Raw genomic sequence first — 19,468 nt, 5'->3', positions numbered from 1 at the left:
CCACTTTGACACCATCCAAGATTTAGCCTGAAGACATAAGAAGTCATATTTCTATAGAGTTGAAAATCTCGAAAATTATGAAGTTATAAAGCTCAACATGTGAGAACTTCGGACGCTATGAGAAAGGAAAATTATGAAGTTATAAACTGGCTATATTTTTATTCAGGGGCTAATCTAGCTGAGTTAAACTCGTTCTATCTTGATTTGTGATAACAGTCCTCTTCTTTTGGCCAAAGGAAAGTTTTGACTAGCTTTGTCCCGGTTTTCCCCCTATTGAATTCTTCTGAAAATTGGCTTAGGTTTAAATATGTTCCAATTTTGAGAAACAGACCCCTTAATTTAAGCCAAGTTATCTAAAATTTCAAATTTTGTATAACACAATGCTGAACAGAAATGTAAAATTCTCTTTCATTGTTAGTAAGACTACGTAATTTGTAAATTTTGAAAGGCTGGATTTGCCAGCCCATTGACATTTGCCAAAGCCCAGTTGCCTCACTTTAAATCCTGCAGATCTTAACACAATTAATTTAATCGAATCCCTGCAGATACTCGCCCTATTCCATTCCAAATCCACAACGGTCGAAAAAGGGATTCAAATTTTTGAATCGTAATATAAAACACTTATCTCTTCCAACGGTCACCTCTCCCATAGAGCTCTTCTCTTCACTTCATCAAGAAATCAAGAGTAAGAACTCAAGATTTCTCATGGATCACCCAAAGAAAACTCCAATCTCCACTTCAAAATCGCATCTTGGTAATAATCTCATGGGCTCTCCTCAAATTTATAAATTCACTTTTCCTTTTTTTTTACCCCCTGAGTACTACTTTCTTTGTTACAGGTTCTCAAAGAATAATGGGATTTGGCGAAAAATTCAACGAGACCGACGAGAACAAAGGACATCCCCAAACTCCAATCAAATCAATCTCTGGATTCTCAAAGAAGAAGGTTCTGGGTGAGAGAAACCCAAATACCCAATTTGAAAAAACCCCAAAAGAGAAACCTGCTCCTTATGATCCTGTTAAAAACTATACATCCCCGAGACCCGCATTTCTCCGATACAACCCGGATCGTCGTAGAGAGATACTGTGTCGAATGAGGGATGAAGAAGGATCGTTGAATGGTTCAGAAGCTTCACAGAACGAAGAAAAGTCTATAGAAGAGGATTTGGTTTCGGTTTCTTCTACTTCTCCGAAACCGAGTTCTCGGTGTATGGAAGAAGATGAAGAAGCCGACGAGGAAGAGGTAGAAGAGAGGAGGCCTTGGTGCTTTGGAATGGTATGGAAATTCCTCACCCTATTTGGCCTTTTCTTGTTTTCTCCCCGTTACCTGTCTCCAATGAATTCTTCTACTTCTAGTCCTTTTCAAGAAAACATTCCGAGTTTTGGGAATTCGATGTATCGAGATTTGTTGAAAACCCACCTGGGGTTTTGCAATGTGTGCTTGGATGTTGGAGAGGAGATGTGTGGAATTGAAGGTTCTAGTGATTATTTGCCTGTTTTGGATGATTCTGTAATGGGCAATCTTGGTGATTCAGTAAAGGTTAATGGAGTGTTGGATTTAGAGGAGAAGGAATTTATTAGTGAGACTGAGTTTTTAGAAGAAAGAGAAGAGCCAGTAAATTCCTATGAATCTCTTGAGCAGAAAAAGATTAACCAAAGGAAAGAAATTGGAGAAGAGGAGATTTTTGAAGAAGAAACAATTGAAAATTTGAGTGCTAGTCCAATTACCAGTGAATCTGTTGAAGATCCAGATGACCAATTTCTTTCAGAAGAATTGGTAGGGGTTGATTCCAAGGAGGGAGCTAAAGAAGAGGAAAGCATGGAATCGATAGAGACTGATTTCAAAGAGGAAGAACCTGAACTCCAGTCTATTAGTGAGGGTTTCCTAAAATGGAAGCAAGATTTTGATTTTGCCTCTAAAGATTTTCAGCTTCTGCTCCTTTTTCTGAGTTTGTTGGCTGCAGTAATTGGTTTAGTAATTGTTCTCTTCAAGTACTTTACGAAATCTCATCAGAAATCAACCAGGACCTCTTCACCTTCACCTGTGTCTCAACATAACGACAAGACAGTAGATGAACATGAGGAATCATTACTTGTCTCACCTCTTCCATCATTTTCAATGATCGAAGAATTGAAAGATGAGAAAAGAGATTCAAATGTTGAATTTGTTTCACCGAAATACTCAGCTGATGAGCTTACGGGGTTCTACGAAACTAGACCACCAACAGTGGAATTGCTCGGAGAGTTCTCAATTGTTGATGCTCTTGCTTCTAAAGCTGCTTCAGGTCAAAATTTGAAGAGCATGAGATTTGAGGAGTATGAAATTTCGAAATCTAAAAGGAGAAGTGTATCTAACAATGCTCAGGTTTCTGAGATGAGAATCAAGTCATCAACTTCATCAATTAAGGTTCAGCCTTACACTCAACACCCAACGATAGAGAAGAAAGAGGTCAGTTAACTTGTTCTCTGTAGTATTGCAAACTGCTTAAAGGGCATACATCTTTAATTTCAGTTCATTGATAGATTTTGTTGAATCAACATTTTAATTGCATGGTTCTATGAGTTCATTAGGTGCGTCTATACTTGCATGCAAATAATTAGATGCATACCTACAGCAAAAATCTCATAAATCTGTCTGTGTACATTCAAGTAGATGGTCCTTGTAATATTTTTTCCTCTCGTATACATGAAATAGGATATCATCGACAAAAGTGAGGCGAAGAAAGTGATAGTTACTCCGAAGAAGGTGATTGCTACTCCTCTGAGGCGTTCAAGCCGTTTACAAAACCGAGTGACTTCTCCTACTCCTTAATCATGATAACTTTTCAGAGGATGCTCAAGCTGACAAAAATCAAGTGATTTCTTCTACACAATTGTGGGGTGACTACTTCCTTGATCAAAAGATGCAGTTGCTTCATGAATTGTTCAGAAACAGCTTCCTGTTGTTTCGTCTTATCAATCCTCTCTTCTCTCTTTCTTTTGTATCGTGTATGGCAGTATCCCAAGCTGAACATTGTACTTTCACTTGTTGAGATGATGCCTGAAGTGTAATTGGTTTTTACTCTTCTTGTTCCCTATTCTGGGTCAAATTTGTTTCAATCTTATGAAACCAACAAATCTCGTGACAATTTTTATTACACTTCTAAGATATTGCAGATAAAGAATGTCCATCTCATTACAATTGAAGAAATGGCTTACATAGCTAAATTAGTCCACCTTACTGATCAAAGAAAGAAGTGAAAGAGACATATAGGCTCAAAAGCAGAGATAAGAGATCCATGAAATTAGTCCACTAGGAAGATGATAGCATCAAAATAAGAGCCAAGAATCCATGAGGAACTTCCGCTTTGCATCAAATTGGAATCTGTCATCCATGATGAGTCACTAAACCATCACATACAATCAAAAGATAAAAGAAAGAAAACCAGCCATCAGTTCGCCTTTAAATTACCCCGTGCTGATCCTATAATTTACAGCATAGCAAATGATGAGAGAAAGAAATCAGGTTTTAATCATTTTTATAAGCAACTATATGCACCTATAAACCAGTGTTCAATTACTTCGTATATGTGAGTATTCACAGAAAACCATTTTCTGGATCAGTATTCATATATCCAGAGTCTAGCCATTCTCTGAAACCTGCACAGAATCAGTGTTCGAATACCCAGTATATGTGCATGTTCAGAACAAGCCCTTCTCTAAATTTGCATTCATATATCCCATCGTGAAACCAAAATCTAAACACCAGTACAGAGTCATCGAATTTTGTACAGCATGAAGTATGGATGGCTGCCAGGGATGTGAACCAAGCATCCTTCATTCCTCAGTGGTGAACTTACGCAATTTATGTTGCCAACATGATTCAAAAAATTTGATTAGTTACCATCAATAGATCAATAATGCTTACTTTCTGCAGAAAATTTTAGAACCTGGTTTTGCCATTAGAACCAAATAAAAACATTTTAGAACAGTGATATGTCTCACAACCATACATGTTCTAGTTTCTTATCAGGTCTACCTTAGTTGAGTCCTATGCTAGAGATTTATGAACTTACAACAAAAGAGCTGTTCTTTAACTTAAACACAACCTCAGATCTCAGTCCAAAACCTCATCAGACAGAAAGCGCACAAAAGGGGCACTTCGCCTGTACTTCAAGCCACCTTGTGATGCAATGCAGGTGAAATGTATGAGTGCAGACTAAAGTCCCCGAAGATTCACCCTCAACAAACTGACCTCCACACTTCATGCAACAGTTTCCAAGTTCCACATCAGCTTTGGTAACTACTTGCGGGTCTACATATCCTCCTTCAATCAAACTCTCTTGTGCTGAAAAGGCTATTAACTCGCGTATATCAGTTGATAGCCGGTAATGGCTTTCACTGAGGTTTGCTGGTACTTGGTGATCTCTTCTTGTTGGAGCACTTAGAGCACTCTGCTTAAGGACCTCGAGTTCTTGGATGATACTGTCACATTGGTTACTAAAGCATTCCCTTACCCCTTGAGTTTGGCAATATATCATAAGAATACTCTCCCGGAAACTCAGCTGGTGCTGTAGAGTTTCGATCCATTGCACAAAAGCTTCTGTGTTCATTCTACCTGCAAGAGAAAAGGAAAATATTTCTTTGATAATTCTCTGAATAGATAAACTAAATAAACCCATTAAAAAATATCAGAATGAAATGCTTCTACTATGGTACAAGCGCGATGATACCGTTGCACTATTGGGAGAGCTTCTAGTAAGGAATAGACAACAAGAAACGAAAAGAATTATAGTTCTTCTTCACATCGGAATTGAACATTTGAAATGCAAAATTTGCACTAGAATATTCAACTCCAGTTAATCAACTAAACTAAATCATACAATTCTGAACAGTCACTAAACTTGAATTCTAAACCTAATTTCTAGATCAGTTAATTTCCGTTTTAGATAAGGCTAAAAGAAATTTCCTTGAAATCTAAACTAACAAAAAAATCAAAATGAATAAGATGCCTTCTACACATTACGCTACAAGAAAATTTCTATTAATTTGAAGTACAAAAATTTCTAAAATAGAGGAATTTTAACCCTAATTAATCTAGTATTTCTTCAATTTCAATAAAACCAGTATTTCTATAATCTTAATCAAACTAGGTTTTCTCTTAACAAGATGAGGCTTTTATTGGTTATCTCCAATTCTTTCACTTTCACATTGAACTCAAAACGTCATTATGTATCATCTTCCATGTCCAAGCTATCGCTCTAGTCACACTTAAGGAAAACGTAGCCTTCATTTGACCGTGATCAAACTGAATCTCACTTGCTGACTAAAGATCTAAACCTACAATAGGATGCCAAAAGTTAAGAAATTTTACTTACCTACTCTTACCGGCAAAAAAAAACTGAAAATAGTATCTGTAGTTCCATATCATATGCCTTCTTCAAGACACACTGTATATACAAAACTATATATGCATTAATGCAGGCAAACACCGATAGATCTTCACACCTAAACATGAGAAACAACTTCATTATAAGCATTGCTAAGAAAAACTATAGCTACATTCACATATCTAACTTAGACAGCAGTGACATCTGGCTGCAAAAATCTGAGCCCGATAATGCAATCTTTTCCCACAATCATCTTGCAATTTATCTAGGATGGAATTTGTTAAAACACCTCGATGCTGTTGTAACACTCATCTTTTCACATCTCATTTCGGAGGAAAAATATGTGAGCCCGCTTCATTTATATAAGGGCAGCCTTATTTTTAGTCTCTAGATTCTATATTCTAGATCTATAAATTACTTCCGACTAAAGTTTAATTTACACATCCATTCAAGATATAATTCTACGATCTTATGTCATGTTTTGCTAGTTTCCAAATTTTAGTACGACAGGTATGAATGTTCACCTTGTTCACTCAAAATAAAGAGAACAGTGGGCATCTTTTGTTGATAATTCTCTCCAAACAACTTCGTATGCATAAGGATATGATAGAGAAAAAGGAAAAAAAAAGTTTCTAAAGAATCTATAGTAGCTGCTCAAAAAAGAATGTCACAGGAACCCTAAAAAATTACGTTCTATTGGCTGTCCCAAAGCAAACTACAGATCAGATGAATTAGAATCATAAAGTATTAAAGTAATGATAGTACTAGTTATGCTCATTATTTTATTACCAAACTATGAGTTTATAACAGCCATTAGTACTCCCTCTCTTCACAACAAAATATGAAGTAAAATATTTATAGGGCATGGAGTTGTGTTACCTCGTGTAGTTTTGACAGGATAGCTAATAACAAACGGAAACGGTGACAGCAACAGGGAATAAAAAGAGCTGGTTTGATGATGGTAACAGCAGTGGGGGAGAAGAAAAAGAAGAATTGGGTCTTGCTTCATGTTTAGATTAATCACTTCACATATAAAATCTTCATAGAACTCCCATGTATGAGTAATACGCTATTCCAAGAAAAAGTACACAATGATATGTATTTATTCACCTATAAGATAGAACTAATATTCATGATCCTAACTAAACAAATAATTTCTAACAAACTAAGATTCTTCAATCCTAATAATGTCCTACTAAAGTTAGATATTTCGTGACAAATTAAGGTCTCTAAATTAAAACAAAACCATACAATAAAATTAGAAGTTTAATGTGAATTTTGGAGTGATTTGTTTATGTCCAATTCTCCCAATTTCATATAGAAGTTAAAAAAGTCATTCTGCATAAACAGTTAAGTAGAATTTTCCAACAAATATCTAATATATAGAATGGTTTCTTCTAAACCTTGGGCTCTTTCCTCCCCATGTAAAGGGCCTCTCCAATAGATAGATTACCTTCTCACTACATATGCTACTTAATCCAGTGACCTTGCTTCATTTTCAAAGTCTAAATAACTAATGTTACCCTCCCCCCATCCCAACAACATGCACGCTGCATACACAGACATAGGCTCTTTGGTAATATTTGTGGTAACTTCACTGATCAATTCAATAGTTATTAAAAGATACTAATATATTTTAGAGAATTCCCTACTTTTTATACGTTTGTCAAAAAGGCATATAATATCAAATCTTCTCCATTGGAAATATATCATATATGGTAATACCTAGAAAACAAGTATTTGAGAAACATAACTGGTCATGCATCATTAATACAACCTACAAAGTTAGTTTACAAACTTTTCTACAAAAGGCAACTATTGCCTATGTATAATCAGCTGGCAGTTGGATAAATTTCCAATCCAAACTTCAAATAGAAGGAAAAGAGTCAAAAAATGCATGGCTTGCCATATGAACAGCAAACAAAGAATATTAGCAATAGAAAAATTAAAGTATATAAGGAAATTGAGGACTAATATTTTAACTTGCTGACCATAGGAACTTGATGTTGAGTTCACTGAAGAAACGGTAGGCCCTTATAGTAGAACTCGAATATGGATAAAGGAAGTTATGATTATGCATGATCAAAGCTAAAGGATAAATTATCCTACATTAAAAAATTGATCTTATTGATTAGTTAAGAATAAGATTGCCAACATAATAAAGAAACACCAAATAACATAAATCATGACGAAATTGCCAATGTAACCTAAGAATATTTTTATACAATGATGAATACTCTTTCTTCTAAGTGAAAATCAACCCTTGTTCTAGATCCATATAGATTACAGGGGGAAAAAGATTAGTTTAAAGTTATTAGAACGCCCCATTCAATCAAGTGATACAAAAAAAGGGGAAAAAAGGCAATTAAGTGACTTACACATAAAAATTGATAAATTAATTGATATGAAAGACGAGATAATAAAGAAAGGGACATTGCACCAAACAACGTAAATGTGACAAAGAGTAAAATCCCTTGTTATTTAGAAACACACTACATCTGTAAGCGGATCTTACCATCTAGAACACTCTGAACCCACCTGTGCAGTCGTTTACCCCAACTCCCTACCCTAAAACCTGTGCCCTAAATCATACAAGTCAAATGTGGAAAATAATGGAAAATTGTAATAGAGAAGAAAACAGAGAGAAAAAGGAGAAGACGCACCTTTCAGCGTTCTCGAACAGATACTTTCACAAAAAAGAGAGAGAAAGAGAGAGCGTTTCACATCTATTTATCCAAAAAATGGACGATTCCGATGCTCTCAGATTTCATTTGCAGATAGATTATTAAATCTCCATTCAGTGTACTTGAGACAAGAGTGAAAAAAACTAAAACTGGAGGTGCCAGCTAAAAGTTGAGCCATGCCAACAACTCATGGAGTCGGACAAAGCCATCGGTTACAGGTTGGTTCGGTTAAAATAGAGGTCCTCACATTCTAGTAAACCAATTTGTTAAAATTTTGGGAAAATTAAAATTAAGGGTTCTTGAACATAATATAGCGGTCAACATATTTGGAAGACAATTACACTGAAAAAAAAGGAAACATAAACTGAAGGCCGGACTTCTCGCCAATCCAATAGTATTAAATCGTCTATCTTTTCACTGTATCTCAACTTATTTCCTCTAAGTGTGCTATGTAGAAAGATGCTCGCTTCATAAAATGCTAGATGCGTATATGTAGAATAAGGGAAAGGGTTAGATTTGTCCTCATATGAACCAGCAGCATAGTCAGTACTACATCCTCGAACAGAGAAGTATGCAAAGGTAAAGGAGATTATGACATAACAATAATTGATCTACCATATGAATACCTGGTAATGATACTATACCTTTGGACTATAGCTTATTATTTCAGACAGTTAATCGACCTGGTTTCATTAAATGTTGACAAGTACAGCCTGCTTGGGGGTTTGCTCATGAGTATGCATGCAAAGGAAAAGGAGAATGTGAAATAACAATAGTCGATCTATTGGATAAATATATGATAATGGACACTATCCCTTTGAGAGTCAAACTTAATATTTCAGATAAAGAACCTATCTAGTTTGATTAATCACTGACAAGTAAAGCTTACATGGGCCTGGCTCATGAAGATGCGGAAGTAATTCTTCATGATCCATTACCCTTCTGACGCCCCAATACGTGGTTAATCATGCACCTTGTATCCTTCTATAAAATGGTTGTTACTGACTCAACATGATCATATAAGATGCTCATTTGCAAATACTATATCTTGATTTATATCTAACGAAGACAATCTTTAATCATTTCAAGGACTACTCAGACATGTTAACGTCAACTTTTTTTTACCCTATGCAGTTTTCCTCCCTCGCTTTTTTGGAATATCAAGTTTTAGCTTTTATTTAAGCATCGTTCGTCTTTAAAATCTCACATTGTAGGACATTCTTAAATATTTATAAGCAATCGAACGATAAGTTCATAGTTCAAAATATATTCATGTTACTAGTCCAAAGCTCGCTGATTGTCCTGTAAACATAGAACTTAGTAGGACTTTCGACCTGGCTCAGTGGTATAGTATCTTCCTCCGAAAAAATCATATATGAGTTAGTTTCTTCTTATAAGTTGTTTCCTACTTGATGGAAACCTTTTTCACAAATTAGGGATTTTATTAGAGATGTAAACGGAGTTAGATTATCCGTACCAAAACTATTATGATATCTTCTTGGATTTGGATATAGATTCGAATTTGACAAAACAACTTCAGACATTTAAGTTTATGCACCTCAAGTATCCTATCCATGAACCCTTAAGCAATATGCTCTAGATTTTGCTAGTCAAACCTATATTATTGTTGATAATAGTGTTGATAATAGTGTTAGTAGTGGGCTTTAGTCCCACATTGGTTGCGAGAACACACCTCACCATCCTCTACTTATATAAATATATGTACACACTCAATATTCAATTTAAAAAAAATTTACCCAAGACTCTCTCTCTTACTTTAACATGGTATCAGAGCTAGGGTTATTATTTCTCTTCCAATAAAAAAAATTTTAACGCTTCAGTGTTTTTTTGTCAAATCTTGGTCTTGCTGCATTGCAGCCGTTTAAACGCTTTTTTTGCGTTCTTTTGCCAGATTTTTGACATTGCCGCTTTGCGGCCTTTTAACGCGTTTCGCGTTCTCGTATTCAAGATCATTTCTCGATCTCAAATTTATGGCATCACCATTTCAAGACCATCTCTTGGTCTCAAATATACGGCATCTCCGTTTCAAGACCGTCTCTCGGTCTCAAATTAACGACATCGCCGTTTCAAGCCATCTCTCGACCTCAAATAAACGGCATTGTCGTTTCACAGTCAGTTACGGCATCGTTGTTTCAATCCCATCTCGACGTCTCAACATCGGCATTAATCAGTTGTAGGTTTCCAGCGTGAGCATCAAATCCGACCAATCTTCGGGCCACCTTGGTCGCCGGTTGCTTCTTTCTTAGATTTGATAGTCATTTTAACCTTTGGGTTACTACATTAACATTTGGGTTCTCCTTTAAATATTTGGGTTTCGTTCAAGGATTATTATCTTGAACTTTGAATTGCTACTATTATGGCTTCTTCACTGGTACCTACTTTTCAGGCTCGGTCTAAGCTCCTTTGCACCTATTGCAAGAAGAAAAGACACCGCTTTGAGACATGTTTGCAGCTTCATCCTGAGTTACGTTCCTCAGGAACTCAGTGATCCCCTCAGTCTCGATCCTCTAGTGCATCAGGATTACCGGTCAATGTTATACCATCTACCACTTCAGACCCTACCATTCAAGCTATTACAGATATTAGCCGTCAAATTACGGCCCTTCAGCATACCACCTCTCCATCTACTGCAAAACTCCCTGATATTCGCCGTCAAATTGAGGCTCTTCAAGCTATTGCAAATATTAGCCGTCAAATTACGGCTCTTCAGCATATCATATCTCCATCTGTTGCACAACTCTCTGGTATTTGCCATCAAATTGATGTTCTTCAGCATAGAACCTCTACATCTACTGCATAACTCTCTGGTATGCGTCTTGCTGGTTCTTCAGCAAACCCTTCGGTCTCTGGTATGAATGATCTCTGAATTTTTAACTCTGGTTGTTTCTTTCATATGACTTGTAATGCCTCCCTCTTATCTTCTGTCTTCTCTTTCTCCTATCTACACGGCTGCTAGATAACCTTTATCTATCACTCAGTATGGCTCTATCACCCCATAAACTGACCCATATAGTCGTCTAACTCTTAGCCCGGTCTATTTGACTCCTCAGTTGTGTTTGAATTTAATTTTTGTTAGCTACTTATATATAGATGGCCTACTTGTCTTATTTTCTTATGATACATGTATTGTGCAGGATCCACAGATGGGTAATGATACGAGTCGCCGTGCGAGCACTTTTGATCGCGGAATTATCAAAAGTGGGTTGAGAAGAGGATGACAGAAACACAAGAATAATTCAGTATGTGGCGAAGGAAAATACCCTCTCTAGATTATGATATGAAAAAGTTATAATTCCTCTCTCACAATCTCACTAGAATCGAGAACAAATTCTCAATTCTCTCTAAACCCTAATCTCTCTTGATTAGAATCTCTCTTTGATTACATCTGATTTTCTCTGGATCAAAACTGATCTCTCTTAGACCTAATCTCCTTAGATCTACATCTCTAACAATCTCCTCTGTTTAGAAACCCTTAAATAATCCCTTATATAGGTGTAACAACGTGGATGGTAAAGTGATAAATAACCAAGCCCAAATCCCACAGGAATTCATGCAAACAGAAACCCAAACAAACCAGGAAACCGTCGATGAGTCAACTCATGTGCATATATGAGTCGACTCATGACACATGGGTCGACTCATACAGTGATGAGTCGAATGGTCATAGACTTTTGACAAAACGGCTGAGTTTCATGAGTCGACTTATGACAGGCATGAGTCGACTCATGACTGTTATGAGTCGACTCACGAGAAACTGGATGCTTCGATTCGCCGTCTCATTTCACGCTTCAACCTGTGTTCCACTGTGTTGTTTTACACCTCTATTCTCAAGTTATCATGAGAATCATCTATCCTCAAGCTCCCATGAGGATCGCTAAGTTCCTAAGAAAAGATACACCCGTATCAAGTAAGATTATTAGGGCCGGTCGGAAGAGACACAAACTGTATTTTCTAAAATATATTCACCTTCCAGAGTCCATACGTCCACGTTCTCTTGTTGCTTATGTAAGTCCAAAATCATCTACATTGCTTTCCGTAGATTTGTGACATAGACGACTTGGTCATGTGTCTCATAAAAGACTGAAAAGTCTTATCCAGTCTGGAGTACTTGGTCCCGTATCTTCTCGTTCTCATATTGAGTCATGTACTAGTTGTAAATTAGCTAAGTTCACTTCTCTATCGTTTCCAACCAGTACATCTGTTTCTACTTCCTTATTTGATTTGGTCCATTCTGATATCTAGAGGCTAGCTCCTCTGCCTTCTTCATTTGGCTACTTATATTATGTTAGTTTTATCGATGATTTCTCTCGTTATACATGGGTCTACCTACTTAAAATCTCTCTGAGTATTTGCTGCTTATCAAGCCTTCATTGCGATGATCTTCACTCAATGGAAAACTCGTATTAAAGTTTTTCGTTCTAACTGTATCAAAGAGTACTTATCCTCTACCATACGCTCTATCATATCCTCTTATGAGACTATCTTTCAACAGTCATGTCCCTACACTCATGAGCAAAATAGTATTGCTAAACACAAACATCGTCATATTCTCGATACCGCTCGATCCATGCTCATTTCTTACTCTGTTCCTTGTCATTTCTGGGCAAAGACCATTCTCACTGCTACTCATGCCATTAATATCACTCTATCTAGCTCACTTTTCAATGTTACTCCTCATAGTCGTGTTTATACTCATCCTCCCCGCTATGATCTGGTCCGTGTTTTTGGTTGTCGTTGTTTCGTTCTTCTGTCATCTCACGAACGTGATAAGTTGTCTCTCAGAGCTGTTCTCTGTGTCTATTTAGGAATTAGTTCGAAACATCAAGGTTATCGTTGTTATGATCCCACATCTCGTCGAGTTTATATATCTCAATGCGTTCAGTTCGAAAAGGATTCTCTATTTTATTCTGCTTCCGATGATTTTAATTTCCTTCACACTACTGATCGTATTTCTTTGTCAGCTGCATCACCCACTTCTTTACCTTAGTTCTCCTTTCGAGATCTCCCTAAAATCTCTACATCTCCTTCTGTTGACTCTCCCTCACCTGAGCCTTCTCTTCCACCATCTGATCCCTACAGAAAATACTATTTTGACCTTTATGCACCTGCGTCAGCATCTCCCCTGCCTGAGGTTCCTCTTGTTCTTCATCGAGGCAAATGCCCACATGTCATGCCTGCACGGTATGCTTCGGTTACTTTCTATTTATCTATCTTTCATAATTTTCTTGTTGTCATTCATACACAGTTGAACCAAAGTCCTTTCAAGAGGTTGTTCAATTTTCAGAGTGACGACAGGCTATGGCTAAGGAATTTTAGGCCTTTCAGCAAACACATACCTGGGATGTTGTTCCCTATCCCCCTGGCATCTCTTTAGTTGGTAGTAAATGGGTTTATAAGGTCAAATATCGTCCTGATGGCACCATTAAACGTCAGAAAACTTGTTTAATGGTTCGAGATTTTACTCAGGAACAAGGTATAGATTATGAGGAGACATTTGCTCCTGTTGCTCAGATGCCCACTGTTCATACTCTTTTTGCGGTTGATGCTGCTCATCGTTGGCCCTTATACTAGATGAATATCAAAAATACTTTTCTCCATGGCTCTTTATCTGAGACAGTATCTATGCAACCGTCTCCAGGGTCCAATATTCCTCCGGGATATATATGTCTCCTTCGCCGTGTTGTTTATAGTCTCAAGCAGGCACATCACACTTGATTTGAGTGTTTTCACGATATCGTGCTCAAGGCGGGCTTTATGGAAAGTCATCAAGATGCTTCTCTGTTTGTTCGTACTACATCGTATGACAGAGTTTTATTACTCATCTATGTAGATGATATGATCATACAGGTGATGATGTGGCCGGTATACAGTACGTAAAATCTCAGTTACAACAACAGTTTCACATGAAGGATCTTGGATCTCTTCGGTATTTTCTTGGTCTAGAAATTTCTCAAGGCCCGCGGGTTTACTACTGTATCAACAGAAGTATCTATCGGATATTCTAGATCGAGCTGAGTTAACTGACGATGCAACTGTCGATACTCCACTCCAACAGAATATCAAACTTCGCTCTACTAATGGTGAGCCTCTATCTGATCCTGCCCGATATCGACATTTTGTTGACCAGTTGGTCTATCTGTGCATCTCTCGATCAGATATCTCTCATGTTGTTGGTATTGTTAGTCAATTTGTTAGCACCTCATGTTCTGTAAACTATGTTGCCTTATTACGGATTCTTCAGTATCTCCGATGTACTAGCACTCACTCTCTTTTGTTTTCTGCTACATCCAAGTTAGATATTTGTGCATATTCTGATGTTGATTGGGCTATGATCCCGCTTTTAGAAAGTCTACCACAGGTTATTGTATATTTCTTGGTGATTCTCTAATTTCCTAGCTGAGTAAGAAACAAGATATTGTTGCTCTTTCCAGCACCGAGACAGAGTATCGTGTAATGTCCACAATAGCTAAAGAAATTATTCATCTTCATCGTCTTCTCATTGATTTCGGTATTTTTGTTTCGACTTCTACTCCTCTATACTATGATAATAAGAGTGTCATCCAGATTGCTAATAATCCAGTATCTCATGAGAGGACCAAACTGAGATTGACGCTCATTTTGTCCATCAACAAGTTATCAAGGATAAGACAATTCTACTTCCTCATATGTTATCCGCCAACGAGCTTACAGATTTTTTCACAAAGGCCTTACTTGTTCATCGGTTCCAGTTTCTTGTACGCAAACTGACTTTGTTTGATCCAACATGAATTTGAGGGGGGCTGTTGATAATAGTGTTAGTAGTGTGTTTTTTGTCTCACATTGGCTGTGAGAACAAACCTCACCCTCCTCTACTTGTATAAATATATGTGCACACTCAATATTCAATTTAAGGGAAATTTACCCAAGACTCTCTCTCTCTTACTTTAACAATTATATTTATTCCTCTCAAATAAAATATGAGATGCATCCGCATGAGAGATAAATAACAGAGTATGAAGTTAGGAGCAACGTACCACAGGATATATTGGATGAACACGAAGAAACCACCCTCAACTACGACATTGAGGAATTCACAATTGAAATACAATTTCGAACCCTCTTCTATCTCAGATGCAAGCCATTTGGAACTGAAACTGCTCCTGATCAACATTTTAACGACCTTTTGTTGCTCGATAGGAATTCCCTGTTCGCAGCCGCATTTCGTCAAGCACTTTGCGAGCAGTTGTTCTTCATGTTGGTTTGGTAAAAGGTGGTTAACCATTTCAGCAATTACATCAACTCCGTGCTTGCAATCAAATGAAGCAACTTTAGTCCGATTCCTGTTGCCTCTACATTTGGATATGAGAGCATTAATATTCTCATCAGTGCCTGTTTCCCCCCTCCGAGGATCCTCTCTCATCACAGACGGACACCCAAGCTCATGATTTCTCTGGCTCTGAAATGTCATCATTTTGGGGGAGTTAATATTCTACTTCTTGCTAAATTTTGAGTACCACAGCTTCAAGGGAGCTTTTTAATCGAGGATCATACACAAAAACGTTTAACCCAAACCCAACAATAATAAGAGAATATTAAGGACTAAGTTTCGCTAGGCCCCCAATAAGTTTTGGTGCGAGGCACTCGACACCCAAAAAATAAAACTGTCACAATACCATGGCTAACTTTGGAAATTTCGGAAAACCCGCAAAACTTTTGATTTTTTCTTTACCTCCGATGATTACATTATGGTATTATCAAGTTTTTAAAGTTATCGGGGATTTACTGAGAGTTTTAAAAATTTTCGGAATTAAGTGTCAAACACAAAAACTTATTAGGAGTTTATTAAAATTTTATCCTAACTTTTTATATAAATTTGCTAATTTTTTTGTCCTTTGCAAGTCACGCCTTCTGTTCTTTTAGAGCACAAATAAAACATGCTACTCTCTTCACTTGCCCTACAAATTTCCGTGGCTGGATCATATGCAAAATATTTCAGAGATTTTGGTATTATTACTAGAAAGTTTCTTTTTTCTATTCATTTATGTAAAAGATAATACAAACATCAAGTTATTTTACAAACATTAACTTCTCGTTGAATTTCTTCAGATGTTCGAGGAAACTAAAGTATAAGTGGCTAATATTTGGTTTAGATTTGACTTAGCGCGGTATACCACCTCTCTTGTATGCTCTCATATTGGTTCTCGATTGGAAAGGGGGGGAGAACCTTGCATTAGGTACAAGAATCCAATCTTGCATTAGGTTCAATATCGTTAAGGACTATGGTGGGCAGCAGTCACATGGCAAAAACGTGTCGCTCCCTCGTGAGGGACCTAAGTTTGATTCCCGCGTGCGCAGAGGCATCATAAAAAAAAGTAGGAGAGAGAATATTATCATTCACATAATTAAATAATGTGGGGAAATGGTTGGAAAAGTAATATAGGAAGAGAAAGTTTGCACAATAGTCCTCCAAGATAAAGCTTTCCGTACAAAGTTCAACATGAAATATAACTAAGGTAGGCTCCTCAGTGAAGGTTAGACTGGTGATCCTAGCTGTTCCCTATGCCAACATGAACCGGAGGCTCACGACCACCTTTTCTTATATTGTTCTTTCACTAAGCAAGTTTGGGACTTTTTTCTTTCTAAGATTGGAGTCCTCTCACTACCTCAAGATATTAATCAATGCTTTACAATCTGCTCTGATGTAACTATAGAGTTTAAGATTCAGTAACTTTAGAGATTTTGTTTTCCCACTATATGCTAGTCCATGTGAAGAGCTTGTAACAGCTTGATCTTTTCAGGAGAACTACCTCAAGCTCGTAAGTTGACTTTCATGGTTGTCATTTTTATATTTTCTGGACAGGTTCTTCAGCAAACCAAAAGGGGGACAGAAATTGAAAGCTATCGTTCGAGAGAATGGTATCTCAGAGTTTCTTTCTTCAAGCGAGGATAGCAATGACGCCGCGGCCAATCCTTAGCCAACTCTCTCTCTCTCTCTCTCTCTCTCTCCCCTCTCTCTCTCTCTCTCTCTCTCTCTCTCTCTCTCTCTCTCTCTCTCTCTCTCTCCTCGTCTTTTTTAGGATGGATATAAGTGTCTCTCTCTCTCTCTCCTCATCTTTTTTAGGATGGATATAAACACTTATTTTGGCTAATTTTATGTATTTGTTAGCTTCCGATTGTTCAAATATATCTACGAGTGCCTTTTGTTCATTCCCTGCTGGGTAGAGTGATGACAAAGGTCCACTCCTCTAATCTCTAAGGGTCTCCATCGGAATCACTTCTAGATATATTTTTTTGTATATACTATATTTTGAGATATTTAATATACTTTTGATAGGGCATCTTGTCATATTCGTACTTCAAAATAATGAAATATAACTAAGGTCTTTGTAAGCTAAAATAATAGTCTTATTTTAATGACCATACAACTATATCAATAGAAGTTTCCTATTCTGTTGTTATAAATGGAGTGAAACATGACAAATTCATCCATCATGTGAACTGAGACAAGAAGATTCAATTTCACCATATCTATTTCTCATTGTCGCTGAAGGGTTGTCTTGTTTATTATTTGATGCGGAGCGAAAGGGTTTAATTCAAGGAGTGAAAGCTAGCAGGGAAGGTCCAAGCATTCATCATTTATTTTTTACAGATGACAACCTTATATTCACCCTGGGCAATCACCTTAATGCAGCAGTTGTCTCGAGTATATTAGCAGAGTACGAAAGATGTTCGAGTCAAGGTGTCAATTTTAGTAGGTCAGCCATTTCTTTTAGTCTGAATACTAATCATGATGCGAGGCAACATATAAAGAACATTCTCAATATTATTGAGGTGACTAAACATGAAACGTATCTTGGTTTTCCCACAAAAATTGGTAGAAGCAAGAAAAATACATTTACTTTTTTTGTTGACCAAGTTTGGAAGAAATTGCAGGGTTGGAGAGAGAAATTATTGCCTAAGGTGGGCAAAGAAATTCTTATCAAAGCAATGGCATAATCAATCCTGACTTGTTTAATGAGTGTATTCCTTATGCCTTCTTCCATGCGCAAGTCCCTAATTTCGTTATTGCAAAACTTTGGTGGGGTTATGGGGAGAATGAAAGGAAGATCCATTGGTGTATATGGGAAAATTTGTGTGTTCTAAAGGGGTGAGGTGGAATAGGATTTCGAGACATAGAACTTTTTAATGTGGCATTACTTACAAAGCAAGGCTAGAGATTAATCACTAATCAGTCATCCCTTGTCTACCAAGTTATGAAGGATAAATATTTTCGGCATGGGAATTTCTTAGATGTTGAGATTGGCAATAATTCATCTTACCTTGGGAGAAGTATTCTAGCTGAAAGTGACCTTTTATCTAAGGAGATGTGATGGCGTGTTGGCAACGAAAGCACTGTGTGTATTTTGGGAGAATCCATGGATTCAAGTGCCTTGGTTTTTTAAGCCCGTCTCTTATTGCAACATTGTCGAAAGACCTATGTCGGTAAAAGAATTAATTGATTAAGAAAGTAGGTGTTAGCGGATGGACTTTCTTCAAAAATTCTTCTTTCATGAAGTCCAGACCATTTTAAGAATTCCTTTGAGTATTACTATTACTCAAGATTCCTTATTGTGGAATTACGATAATTATGGCTCGCTCACCGTTAAGAGTGCTTATAAATTAGTGGTTTCTGTGCAAAATCATTTGGGTGATAACTCTTATGCAGAATCGTCGAGCTTTAGAGATTTGATTTACTGGAAGAGAATTTGGTCTCTAAAGATACTAAACAAAATAAAAGTATTTATATGGAGATTAAATTACAATTTTCTACCAGTAAAGCATAATCTAATTGCTCGTGATTTGCATTGTGTAGCTTGTGGTAAGATTGGGGAAGATCAAAATCATGCATTGTTCTCGTGCAAAATAGCAAGAAATGCTTGGTTGGGATTGATTTGTTGTTGCTTTGTAACTATGAAAGGCAATCTTGATTTTTGGATTGGATGCAATTGGTGATAGAGGCAATGAGACTAGAGAACTTGTGATGTTTTTGTGTGGCTGTATGGATGCTATGGAATTATATAAACCAAGGTACTATGGGGAAGAATAGAAGGGATGTGTCAAGAATTATAAGAGAGGTTAAGGTATATGTAGAGTCTTTTTATAGCAAATATTGAAGCTAGATGTCATGCTCATGCCTTGACAGTAAACTCAAGATGGTCTTGTGACGCCCCTGGGTTCACACAAGGCTGCAGTCCAAGGTGAAACCAAGGATGTCAAACCTGCCATGCACCACACCGTGCAATAACATGTTTCACCATCACAATTCTATCACTCTAGTAGAGTCAATAACAGGTGTAGGTACAAAAGCAAGTAAAAGATAATACAAAATATGACTGACAAAATGATAGAAATCAAAATCATATTTCGTCATCCAAC

General features: G+C 37.0%; 2 protein-coding genes across 2 annotated transcripts; one reads left to right on the top strand and one right to left on the bottom strand.

Annotated features, from left to right (window-relative positions):
• LOC109849690 lies at positions 608–3,128 on the top strand. The gene is made up of 3 exons (XM_020419550.1): positions 608–754; positions 840–2,449; positions 2,696–3,128. Exons 1-3 carry the CDS (start codon positions 706–708, stop codon positions 2,810–2,812), a joined length of 1,776 nt encoding a protein of 591 aa, XP_020275139.1. The 5' UTR covers positions 608–705; the 3' UTR covers positions 2,813–3,128.
• LOC109850923 lies at positions 3,759–15,809 on the bottom strand. The gene is made up of 2 exons (XM_020421007.1): positions 15,088–15,809; positions 3,759–4,597 (listed from the first exon to the last, which is right to left on the bottom strand). Exons 1-2 carry the CDS (start codon positions 15,522–15,524, stop codon positions 4,594–4,596), a joined length of 441 nt encoding a protein of 146 aa, XP_020276596.1. The 5' UTR covers positions 15,525–15,809; the 3' UTR covers positions 3,759–4,593.

Source organism: Asparagus officinalis, chromosome 7, assembly GCF_001876935.1.
Source record: "Asparagus officinalis chromosome 7, Aspof.V1, whole genome shotgun sequence".
NCBI classification, from domain to species: Eukaryota; Viridiplantae; Streptophyta; class Magnoliopsida; order Asparagales; family Asparagaceae; genus Asparagus; species Asparagus officinalis.
Note: the sequence above shows the minus strand (reverse complement) of the source record. Positions and strands in the feature narration are given on the sequence as shown.

Excerpts from the sequence above, each read along its gene's own strand:
- LOC109849690 (XM_020419550.1), top strand. The coding sequence starts at position 706 with ATGGATCACCCAAAGAAAACTCCAATCTCCACTTCAAAATCGCATCTT. Across the intron at positions 755-839 it reads CACTTCAAAATCGCATCTTG|GTTCTCAAAGAATAATGGGA; the intron begins GTAATAATCTCA and ends TCTTTGTTACAG. Across the intron at positions 2,450-2,695 it reads CAACGATAGAGAAGAAAGAG|GATATCATCGACAAAAGTGA; the intron begins GTCAGTTAACTT and ends TACATGAAATAG.
- LOC109850923 (XM_020421007.1), bottom strand. The coding sequence starts at position 15,524 with ATGATGACATTTCAGAGCCAGAGAAATCATGAGCTTGGGTGTCCGTCT.